At 39.2% G+C, this 12711-nt stretch overlaps 1 protein-coding gene across 1 annotated transcript in view; it reads left to right on the top strand.

Moving 5' to 3' along the window:
* The window catches only part of CATSPERB (cation channel sperm associated auxiliary subunit beta), a 140731-nt gene that overhangs the window by 91819 nt on the left and 36201 nt on the right, over positions 1-12711 (top strand). Inside the window, exons 17-18 of the mRNA XM_025985613.1 lie at positions 6145-6335; positions 8381-8710. Coding sequence (XP_025841398.1) covers positions 6145-6335; positions 8381-8710 — 521 coding nt within the window. The remainder of the gene's footprint in view (positions 1-6144; positions 6336-8380; positions 8711-12711) is intronic.

Below are 12711 nucleotides of genomic sequence, written 5' to 3'. Positions count from 1 at the left end.
GCACTGAGCGGGGCACTTGACGGGATGAACACTGAGTGTTATTCTGTATGTAGGCAAATTGAACACCAGTGAAAAATAAATTTATTATTAAAAAACATTTACACATTTTTAGTAAGGCTATTCATTAATTCAGTTAATAGTTATTGAGTGTCCATTATGTGTCGAGTCTTATACGGGGACTGGGAAGATAGTAGTAAGTAAAATAGACAAGGTCCTTACCCAAATGAAGACATTCTAATGACCAGAGACAGGTGACAAATAGATAAGCAAAAAAAACAAAATAGGGTTTAAAAAATATTTTATTTATCCATGAGAGACACAGAAACAGAGACACAGAGGGAGAAGCTGGCTTCCCAGAGGGAGCCTGATATGGGACTCGATCCCAGTACCCCTGGCTCATGCCCTGAGCCAAAGGCAAATGCTCAACCACTAAGCCACCCATGTGTCCTTAAACAAAATAGTTTTAGATTTAATATATCCTAAGAAGAAAATAAATTTGGTGACCAAAGGATTGAGAAGGATCATCAAAGAGCTGAGAACAAAGAACAAAGAGCTAAGGAAAGAGCTTTCCAGGCAAAAGAAATTGCAAGTGTAGATGCATGCAACAAGATAAAATTCAGTGTCTTTAATAAGCAGAAAGGAAGCCTATGTGGTTGGTGCATAGTGAGACGGTGTGGTGGGAAGGTAATCAAGGAGGTAGGCAAGTGCCAGATCATATAAGTACCTTAGTCCACATGAGGAATTTAAATTTTATTCTGGGTGCCAAGCCTGGAGATTTTTATGGAAAGAATGATTTATGCTTTTGTATTTATTTATTTATTTATTTATTTATTTATTTATTTATTATTTATTTATTATTTATGATAGTCACACAGATAGAGAGAGAGAGAGAGAGAGAGAGAGGCAGAGACACAGGCAGAGGGAGAAGCAGGCTCCATGCACCGGGAGCCCGACGTGGGATTCGATCCAGGGTCTCCCGGATCGCGCCCTGGGCCAAAGGCAGGCACCAAACCGCTGCACTACCCAGGGATCCCTGATTTATGCTTTTGAAAGATCTCTTTGACTACTATGAGAAGTATGGGACAGGGTGACACCAGAAGTTTCCAGGCCTTTTGGAAAGCTATTGAAGTAACATAGGTAAGAGATGAAAGTGGCTGAAGCAGGTGCACTTGAGAGAAGACAGGATTTGATGGTAGGTTTCCTGTCAGAGGTATGACCAGAAGAGCCATTCAGAATGATCAGGGTTTCTAGTTGCAGCTGGGTAGATGATGCCATTATTTCCTGAAATGAAGTGTGCAGGATTATGAAGGGTAACCGAGGGCTCCGTATTAGAAATATACAGTTTGTGTTGTTTGTTAGGTACCAGGTAAACATGTGAAGTTGGTGGTTGGATGGATGCATGATTTTGTTGCTCACAGCCAGAACAGGAGCTCTGCCAAATGCAGTTGTTTGGCTTTAGATGCATCTGCACAGAGAAGAAAAGACCTAGGGTACTCCAGCAAGAAAGAGCAGGTAAGGATGGAGGCCCTTGCTAAGAGGGCTTAGAAGGAGCAGTGCATGAGACAAAGGGAGAACCAGGAAAATATGAGGCTGTATAAACCAAGAGAGGTGGGTGTGTTTTAAAGTGTGGAGCAGACAGTTGTGACCCAGAGTGAGAAAACTAAGGACAAAGACGTTACCCTTGGAGTAGTAACACCCCAGGCTGTAGGAACCTTGATTAAAATAGTTTTATTGGGGGACACCTGGGTGGCTTGGTCAGCTGAGTGTCCGACACTTGGCTTTGGCTCAGGTCATGATCTCAGGGTCATGATTTCTGAGTCTCAAGATTGAGCCCTGCATTGGGCTCCACACTCAGCAGGGAGGTGGCTTAAAGATTCTCTCTCTCTCCCCCTCTGCCCCTCCCCCTGTTCTTTTTTTTCCTCTCTCAAATACATAAATGAATCTTAAAGAACCCAGCGTCATTGAAGGTAGGAAGGGGGTGGGGGCAGGACAGCATCAATCTTGGAATGGGAGCTGTGCACATGTAGGTAGTTAAGTCTGATGATGTTTGTCCTTTTGTAATATTTTCCCCACTCAGATACTCCTCTGCCTCAGGAACTCCCTGACTCCTCTAATTTTAAGCCCATTATTCCAAATCTCCTTCCCTACTCCTTTAAAACCTGGTTTCTTACCTCTCCTGGGATGGTAGAGCATGATTACCCCCAAGAACAATCCTAGACACTTGAATAATGCACACCAGTGGAGAAGGAGGGAGACAGCTTTGGTAGTTAAGGTGGCTGCCTGCCCATTGGTCATTGACTTCAGATGCCAAGAGGCTAAGTTTTTTTTTTTTTTTTTTAATCATCAATACACTTTTTTTTTTTTTTGGAGAAGATTTAGGTCCACAGCTAACTGAGCAGAAAGTACAGAGTTCTCGTATACCCCCCTCCACACCCACACCCACACCCCCTTCCACACTACCAATGCCCTCCATTATTGTGGTGCGCTTGTTACTACCTATGAACTTACACTGACGTACGACCATCTGGATGCAACACAGATATGTATCCATTCACCTACTGAAGGACAGCTTGGTTGCTTCAAAGTTTTTGGCAATTAGGAATAAAAGCCCTTATAAACATCCTTGTTTAGATTTTTGTGTGAGTTTAAGTTTTTAACTCATTTGGATCAATACCAGAAAATGTGATTGCTGGATCCCATGGTAAGAATATTTTTAGTTTTGTAAGAAACTGCTAAACTGTCTTCCAAAGCAGCTGTACAATTTGGCATTCTCACCAGCCGTGAATGAGAGTCCCTGTTGCTCCACGACCCTGCAGGCATTTGGTGATGTCCGCATTTTGTATTTTTGCCACTCTATTTTTTACTCATTTTTAAAAAATATTAAGTAGGCTCCACACCCAATGTGGGGCTGGAAGTAACAACCCTGAGATGAAGGGTCACATGCTCTACTGACTGAGCCAGCCAGGTGCCCCAATCATCTTTGCCATTCTGATAGGTGTGTAGTGGCATCTCATTGTCATTTTAATTTGCATTTTCTGATGACCTATGATGTGGAGCATCTTTTCATGTGCCTATCTGCCACCTGCATACTTACTTTAGTGAAGTATCTGTTCAGATCTTTTGCTATTTTTTAATTGGGTTGTTTGTCTTCTTACTGAGTTTGTAAGAGTGATTTGTACTGTAAGGGATCAGAATATACCACCCGAAATATTCCAGTTTGGTATAAGGATTATTTTCAGCGGAGGCAATTGAGAAGAAGCAGACCCAAGAAAAAAATCCCTGACTTGAAACCCAAGTAGCCGCTTCATTAAAACACATGTGAGGACACTGGGACTCACAGGGATGGGGGTTTTCCAGACATCACACAACTGATAAATGACAGAGCTGATGCTTCTCCTCTGGTCTTCTAACAAAGAACATAGACTTTTATCATTTGTCTGAATTCTCATCTTAGAAAAAAACTGAAGAAAAAAAGCCCAGCAAAGCAATTAAGCACACATGGAAAAAAAGAAAAAATTCTCAAATAAATAAATACATAACATCTTTGCAAAAAAGAAATGTAAAAAAAGAAAACAGAGGGGTGCCTGTGTGGCTCAGTCGGTTAAGCATCCAACTCTTGGTTTTGGCTCAGGTCATGATCTCAGAGTTGTGAGATCCCGAGTTAGGTTCCACACTCAGAGGGAAGTCTATTTGAGGATGTTCTCTCCCTCTATCTCTCGGCCCTTCTCTCTGCTTGTGTTCTCTCTCTCTCTCTCTCTCTAAAATAAATAAATCTTTTTAAAAACGAAAGAAAATGAAAAGAAAAACTCTCTGCCTTCCCCTTCCCTACCAGAAAAGGCAAGACGATCTGTAATCTCCAAAGATTCTATCAGCCTGGAGACCTGAGTGGCATCTGCATAATAAATCTTACTAAATAAGACTTACCTTTCATTAGTTTCCCTCATGTATTAACTTTTCTGCAAGTTGGCGCTCCTGAAAGCCTAAACCCCTTTTCCTTTGTCTTGTCATTTCTCTACAAATTTACTGTTCTTTATAAAATGTTTTGTAAAACTGTGGGTTCTAACCATCCCTTTGAGTCCCTTATCGCTGACTTTTCTCTGGTGTGTAAACGTGACACACAGATTAATAAATTCTATTTGTTTTCCTCTTATAATCTGTCTTTTGTCAGTATAATTTCCAGGGCCTTAGGTGCAGAATATGGGGAGGTAGAGGGGAAACAAAAGGCTTTTCTTCCTTCTCTGCAGTTTATTTTGGATAATAATCCTTTATCAAATGTGTCTTTTGCAAATATCGGTGCCCCCTCCCGTCCCGCCCAGTCTGAGGCTTCTCCTCTAATCCTGTTGACAATGTTTTTCACAGAGCAGAAGTTTTTAATTTTAATCAAGTACAACTTATCAATTTTTTTCTTTCACAGATCGTGACTTCAGTGTTGTATCTAAAAAGTCATCCCCATGCCCAGGGTCATGTAGGTTTTCTCCTGCATTAATCTTGTACTGGTTTTATAATTTTGCATTTTATACTTAAGTCTGTGATCCACTTTGAGCTAATTTTTATGAAGGGTGTAAAGTCTGTGTCTAGATTTATTATATTTTTGCATGTGGGTATCCTAAGTTAACATTTTAAAGATAGATTTTTTCCTTGTACTTATTCATTCTACAAATTACCCAAAAGTCAGTTAAACATGGTGGCACATGGGTGACTCAGTGGGTTAAGTGACCAACTCTTGATTTGGCTCAGGTCATGACCTCAGGGTCCTGGGATCTAGCTCTGCACTAGACTCTGCACTCAGTGTAGAGTCTGCTTGTCCCTCACCCTCTGCTCCTCCATTCTGTCTCTCTCTCTCCCTCTCTCTCAAACAAAGAAATAAATAAAGCTTTCTAAAAAAGTCAAACATGAAAAAGCAAATTAAAATCACAACTGAATTCATTTCGATAAATTACCTATTAATCCTTTTAAATATGCATTTTAATTTTTAATTTTTTACTTTTTTAAGACTTCTTAAGATAAAATGTATGTAACATAAAGTGCACCATCTTAACCATTTAACGTATACCATACAGTAATTTTTAGTACATTCACAATGTTTTGCCATCATCACCACTAATTCTAGAACATTCCCATCACCCCAAAAAGAAACTCAGTGACTCCTCCGACTCTTCCCTCCCACCCCCTGGCAACCACAAGTCTACCCTCTGTCTCTATGATTTGCCTATTATCCCAACTCCCCACCCACCTCCCTTTCCACTACCCCTTGTTCGTCTCCCAGAGTTAGGACTCTCAAGTTCTGTCACCCTCACTGATATTTATGCAGAGAAGTATTAGGTTAACAGCATTTTAATTTTTTAATTAGCACTTTTAACCTTCTTTCATTTAGACATTATAAATGACCACTATCCTTATGTAATTAAAAATGCTTTCTAAATACGCTTTTAATTGTTGCATTTGTTCTAAGTAGATCATGTATTAATGTATTATCACTTACTTAATTTTCCTATCGGCGTTTCTTCTAATTTTTATCATCATACCATGATGAACATCTCTGTGGAAAGCTTTTTTTTTTTTCTGTTTAAAGTTATTGTCTTAGGATAGAACCCTGTCAGTAGACTTATGGAATCAGAGGGGATAAACATAATGCTAGAGCTCTTAATGCATAGTGTCAATTTGCTTTCTGGGAAGCTTGTACCAACTTACAGTCCATCAGTAGTGGATGAGTGTCTATCTCCACTCAATTCTTGCTGCTCCTGAACTGTGTCATTTAAAAATCTTTGCTGGGATCCCTGGGTGGTGCAGTGGTTTGGCGCCTGCCTTTGGCCCAGGGTGTGATCCTGGAGAGCAGGGATGGAGTCCCACATTGGGCTCCCGGTGCATGGAGCCTGTGTCTCTGCCTCTCTCTCTCTCTGTGTGTATGACTATCGTAGATAAATAAAAAAAAAATAAAAATCTTTGCTAATTTAATGGGTGAAAAACTGTTTTCAGTTGCTATAGCTGTTGTTTCATTGATTGCTAGTGAGGTCGAAAAAATGTTAACCAAGTATTCATTTGTTGACCATTTGTGGTACATTTGTAAATCCAATGTTCACAAACTCGCTCATTGAAACTACTGTTTTATCCAGATGGTTTGATTTTTGTTGATTTGGTTTTTAGGAAAACCGGAACAGCTTACATAAGAAAGGTATTACAACATAACACTCCTGAAGGATTTTTGTCTTCTGTCATTGCGGAAGTGATAGACCCTTTTGGAATAGAAGAAGCAAATACAAGCTCTTGCTTGTTTAGTTCCCTTTCTGTTAGTGAACTTGGAAATGTCTCCTATAAACTTACTCTTCAATCACAAAGTAAGTGTAATAATACAGTACAACTCTGATGGCTAGAAAAAAATTAAAAATCATCTTTTGGGAATATTGCTCATGCACATTTATAGGTGAACAGTAGATTTCAAAATTTAGTCCCATTGGTAATCTGCTAAAGCCTACAAATGGTTAGGAGGAATTTTTGATTTCTAATGTAATACAACCTAGCAATAATTTCATTGATATTTCATCAATAGTAGTGCCTGTCATTTATTTCTATAATGTTATTTTGTCTTCAGCAGTATTCAGAAGTGAAAGAAAATAGGAAGTCCAAAAAAAGGGAAGAAATAGAAAATAGGAAGTCCATGTAGATTTTGCCCTACATACTAAAATAATCACGTAGAATATTTCTATTCAAAGGATTATATATGATACAAAGCCAAAGCTAGTACAGTTTATTCTAAGGATTGGCTTCTATTGTGAGTAAATGGGAAGCCACTGGAGAAAGTAACATGATTGGACTTGGGTTTTAACAAGATCACTTTGGCTCCTGCATTGAGAGAGGACTGGGCAGGTGGAAGAAGGAGGTCAAGAAGGAAAGCCGAGATATCAGTTTCATGATTGCAGTAATCAAGAGAGAGATTATATCAAATGTAAGATACTTGTTACTTATCCAAGTAGAGAAATGAGGTTTATATTCAGGAAGACACACCTGGAGTTCAGGCAAGGCATCTGGACGGGAGATAGAAATGTGAGCAGTCAGTATCTGTATGACAATTGATGCTATGAGACCAGATGACATAACCTGGAAGATGAGTATAAATATGGAAAGGAAAAGGTCTAAGTTGCAATCTCTGGTTTTGCAACAATTAGTGATTAGAGAGATGGGAAAGAGTCAGGAAAGGAGAGCGGGTGGTCTGCTCAGAGAAGAACTAGGAGAAAGTGTCTCTCAGAAACCAAGTGAGGAAGGTCTTTCAGGAAGGAGAGAACCAGTAGGTCAGGGGAGATGAGCAAGGAAAACTAGCCAGCAGATATGGGCAGGTGGTTGGTAACCCTGACAAAAGCTTTTGTTGGGTGGAGTAGTGTAGACAAAAATCTGATTGGATTAAGTTCTAAACAGTAAGGGGAGGGGAGGAATTGAAGATACTGAATGAAAGCAACTTTCTTGGGGGAATTTTGCTTACAAGGGGAGGAGAGAGATTATGTGACAGTTGGGGAGGAGAGAGATTATGAGTCAGTTAGTCATCTGACTCTTAGTTTCTGCTCAGGTCTTGAACTCAGGGTCCTGGGATTGAGCCCCACTCCACATTCAGCAGGGAGTTTGCTTGGGATTCTCTCTCTTCCCTCTTTTATCTTCCTCCTCTCTCTCCAATAAATAAAAATAATAATAAAGTGGGAGAAATTAGAGCATGCATACACAATAAAGGAAATTATGAGGGTGTCTTCTGACTACTTCTATTTATTTTTTCAGAATGAGTACATTGGTGGTTTCATGACCTATCAAAGACATTTGATCATGGAGAACCCCCCTTCCTTGAAACAGCCTTCTTGTGATTCCCCTTACGTCCTCTTACATGATGGTGCTCCTCATAATCCTGCCCTAAAGTCTAGTTTCTTTTAAATTCTCATGCTCTTCCTAAACAATTATTCATCTACTCAATAAATATTTGTTGAGCACTGTCTATGTGATAGGCAGACCTCTAGGTCCTAGGGAAACACTGGCTATGTTATCCTTTGCTCATAGAATCACAATGAATATTCTAAGTTGTTAAGGCTCTTGGCAGTTCTAAGTAAAGAAATCAGCTTTCTTATAATTACTTAGCCCTACATGGGTGTTTTTTTTTCCTACTGAGGATTTTATAGAATTAGTTTCATAGTAAAGATTCAAATATAGATTTGCACTTGACATATTTGTGATACTCTTTCTACAAAATAATTTGAATTCCAACCTCAAATCTGGCCAATGTGTTCTTTGGTTAAGACCATAGTTTGAAAATTCAAATAATGTTTTCATCAATTATGTCCACCAGTATGCTTGAAGAACATTAGCTATTTTATTTTATAATAAATTATTCCTGTTTTAGATCCAGGCATTAATTCCTCATTTCAAGATCTGGATATAGAGAAGACTGTGGTGATTCCTGGTTACAGCAGCTTCCTGATCACAAACATTTTAGATGCTAAGAATGCTTTGGCTATTGCTACTATGCCTGAAAGAATACTCAGCAATATTACCTTCCAAAAAGACTCCTGGTTCTTATATAACCTGGGGCACAGGAATGGACGAATTTGGACTATATATGCAAAACCATGTAATTATTGGTTTCAACATGATGGTTCTCTATCCCTCAATGTCCTGAAATACATTGATCTGGGGAAATCTCATACTTTAAAAGTTAAGGTCATACCTAATACAAAAGGTAAGTTTATTTTTATTGGCAACATCAAAGGGAGATGTTGTTGTTTTTCTTGAATGTAAAATATACTCTTTGATATTTCCATTATCCTTGGCTTACATAATAGCTGGCATTCTGCTAGTAACAGTATTCGCTTCTAATTCTTGATTACTTACTACATGTGAGACTAGGTACTTAATTATTTTTATGTATTTTTTATATAATACTTACAACAACTCTTTTTTTTTAAATTAATTTTTATTGGTGTTCAATTTACCAACATACAGAAAAACACCCAGTGCTCATCCCATCAAGTGTCCACCTCAGTGCCCGTCACCCATTCCCCTCCAACACCCGCCCTCCTCCCCTTCCACCACCCCTAGTTCATTTCCCCGAGTTAGGAGTCTTTATGTTCTGTCTCCCTTCCTGATATTTCCCAACATTTCTTTTCCCTTCCTTTATATTCCCTTTCACTATTATTCATATTCCCCAAATGAATGAGAACATACACTGTTTGTCCTTCTCCGATTGACTTATTTCACTCAGCATAATACCCTCCAGTTCCATCCACGTTGAAGCAAATGGTGGGTATTTGTCGTTTCTAATGGCTGAGGAATATTCCATTGTATACATAAACCACATCTTCTTTATCCATTCATCTTTCGATGGACACCGAGGCTCCTTCCACAGTTTGGCTATTGTGGCCATTGCTGATAGAAACATCGGGGTGCAGGTGTCCCGACGTTTCATTGCATCTGAATCTTTGGGGTAAATCCCCAGCAGTGCAATTGCTGGGTCGTAGGGCAGGTCTATTTTTAACTCTTTGAGGAACCTCCACACAGTTTTCCAGAGTGGCTGCACCAGTTCACATTCCCACCAACAGTGTAAGAGGGTTCCCTTTTTTCCGCATCCTCTCCAACATTTGTTGTTTCCTGCCTTGTTAATTTTCCCCATTCTCACTGGTGTGAGGTGGTATCTCATTGTGGTTTTGATTTGTATTTCCCTGATGGCAAGTGATGCAGAGCATTTTCTCATGTGCATGTTGGCCATGTCCATGTCTTCCTCTGTGAGATTTCTCTTCATGTCTTTTGCCCATTTCATGATTGGATTGTTTGTTTCTTTGGTGTTGAGTTTAATAAGTTCTTTATAGATTTTGGAAACTAGCCCTTTATCTGATATGTCATTTGCAAATATCTTCTCCCATTCTGTAGGTTGTCTTTGAGTTTTGTTGACTGTATCCTTTGCTGTGCAAAAGCTTCTTATCTTGATGAAGTCCCAATAGTTCATTTTTGCTTTTGTTTCTTTTGCCTTTGTGGATGTATCTTGCAAGAAGTTACTGTGGCCGAGTTCAAAGAGGGTGTTGCCTGTGTTCTCTTCTATGATTTTGATGGACTCTTGTCTCACATTTAGATCTCTCATCCATTTTGAGTTTATCTTTGTGTATGGTGAAAGAGAGTGGTCCAGTTTCATTCTTCTGCATGTGGATGTCCAATTTTCCCAGCACCATTTATTGAAGAGACTGTCTTTCTTCCAATGGATAGTCTTTCCTCCTTTATCGAATATTAGATGACCATACATTTCAGGATCCACTTCTGGGTTCTCTATTCTGTTCCATTGATCTATGTGTCTGTTTTTGTGCCAGTACCACACTGTCTTGATGACCACAGCTTTGTAGTACAACCTGAAATCTGGCATTGTGATGCCCCCAGCTATGGTTTTCTTTTTTAAAATTCCCCTGGCTATTCGGGGTCTTTTCTGATTCCACACAAATCTTAAAATAATTTGTTCTAACTCTGAAGAAAGTCCATGGTATTTTGATAGGGATTGCATTAAACGTATAAATTGCCCTGGGTAACATTGACATTTTTACAATATTAATTCTGCCAATCCATGAGCATGGAATATTTTTCCATCTCTTTGTGTCTTCCTCAATTTCTTTCAGAAGTGTTCTATAGTTTTTAGGATATAGATCTTTTACCTCTTTGGTTAGGTTTATTCCTAGGTATCTTATGCTTTTGGGTGCAATTGTAAATGGGATTGACTCCTTAATTTCTCTTTCTTCAGTCTCCTTGTTAGTGTATAGAAATGCCATTGATTTCTGGGCATTGATTTTGTATCCTGCCACACTACCAAATTGCTGTATGAGTTCTAGCAATCTTGGGGTGGAGGCTTTTGGGTTTTCTATGTAGAGTATCATGTCATCGGCGAAGAGGGAGAGTTTGACTTCTTCTTTGCCAATTTGAATGCCTTTAATGTCTTTTTGTTGTCTGATTGCTGAGGCGAGGACTTCCAGTACTATGTTGAACAGCAGTGGTGAGAGTGGACATCCCTGTCTTGTTCCTGATCTTAGGGGAAAGGCTCCCAGTGCTTCCCCATTGAGAATGATATTTGCTGTGGGCTTTTCGTAAATGGCTTTTAAGATGTCGAGGAAAGTTCCCTCTATCCCAACACTCTGAAGGGTTTTGATCAGGAATGGATGCTGTATTTTGTCAAATGCTTTCTCTGCATCTAATGAGAGTATCATATGGTTCTTGGTTTTTCTCTTGCTGATATGATGAATCACATTGATGGTTTTACGAGTGTTGAACCAGCCTTGTGTCCCGGGGATAAACCCTACTTGGTCATGGTGAATAATTTTCTTAATGTGTCGTTGGATCCTATTGGCTAGTATCTTGTTGAGAATTTTTGCGTCCATGTTCATCAGGGATATTGGTCTGTAATTCTCCTTTTTGGTGGGGTCTTTGTCTGGTTTCGGAACTAAGGTGATGCTGGCCTCATAGAACGAATTTGGAAGTACTCCATCTCTTTCTATCTTTCCAAACAGCTTTAGTAGAATAGGTATGATTTCTTCTTTAAACGTTTGATAGAATTCCCCTGGGAAGCCATCTGGCCCTGGACTCTTGTGTCTTGGGAGGTTTTTGATGACTGCTTCAATATCCTCCGTGGTTATTGGCCTGTTCAGGTTTTCTATTTCTTCCTGCTCCAGTTTTGGTAGTTTGTGGCTTTCCAGGAATGCGTCCATTTCTTCTAGATTTCCTAATTTATTGGCGTAGAGCTGTTCATAATATGTTTTTAAAATCGTTTGTATTTCCTTGGTGTTGGTAGTGATCTCTCCTTTCTCATTCATGATTTTATTAATTTGAGTCTTCTCTCTCTTCTTTTTAATAAGGTTGGCTAATGGTTTATCTATCTTATTAATTCTTTCAAAGAACCAACTCCTGGTTCTGTTGATCTGTTCCACAGTTCTTTTGGTCTCGATATCATTGAGTTCTGCTCGAATTTTAATTAACTGTCTTCTTCTGCTGGGGGTGGGGTCTATTTGTTGCTTTTTCTCTAGTTCCTTTATGTGTCAGGTGAGCTTTTGAATTTGAGATCTTTCCAGTTTTTGAATGGATGCTTGTATTGCGATGTATTTCCCCCTCAGGACTGCTTTTGCCGCATCCCAAAGATTTTGAACGGTTGTATCTTCATTCTCATTAGTTTCCATGAATCTTTTTAATTCTTCCTTAATTTCCTGGTTGACCTTTTCATCTTTTAGCAGGATGGTCCTTAACCTCCACGTGTTTGTGGTCCTTCCAAACTTCTTGTTGTGATTAAGTTCTAATTTCAAGGCATTATGGTCTGAGAATATACAGGGGACTATCCCGATCTTTTGGTATTGGTTCAGACCCGATTTGTAACCCAGTATGTGGTCTATTCTGGAGAAAGTTCCATGTGCACTTGAGAAGAATGTGTATTCAGTTGAGTTTGGATGTAAAGTTCTGTAGATATCTGTCAAATCCATCTGGTCCAGTGTATCATTTAAAGCTCTCATTTCTTTGGATATGTTGTGCTTAGAAGACCTATCGAGGGTAGAAAGAGCTAGATTGAAGTCACCAAGTATAATGTATTATTATCAAAGTATTTCTTCAGTTTGGTTATTAATTGGTTTAAATATTTGGCAGGTCCCACATTCGGGGCATATATATTGAGGATTGTTAAGTCCTCTTGTTGGAGAGATCCTTTGAGTATGAGATAGTGTCCCT

Source organism: Vulpes vulpes, chromosome 6 (assembly GCF_048418805.1).
Source record: "Vulpes vulpes isolate BD-2025 chromosome 6, VulVul3, whole genome shotgun sequence".
NCBI classification, from domain to species: domain Eukaryota; kingdom Metazoa; phylum Chordata; class Mammalia; order Carnivora; family Canidae; genus Vulpes; species Vulpes vulpes.
This window is presented reverse-complemented; position numbering and strand designations above follow the sequence as displayed.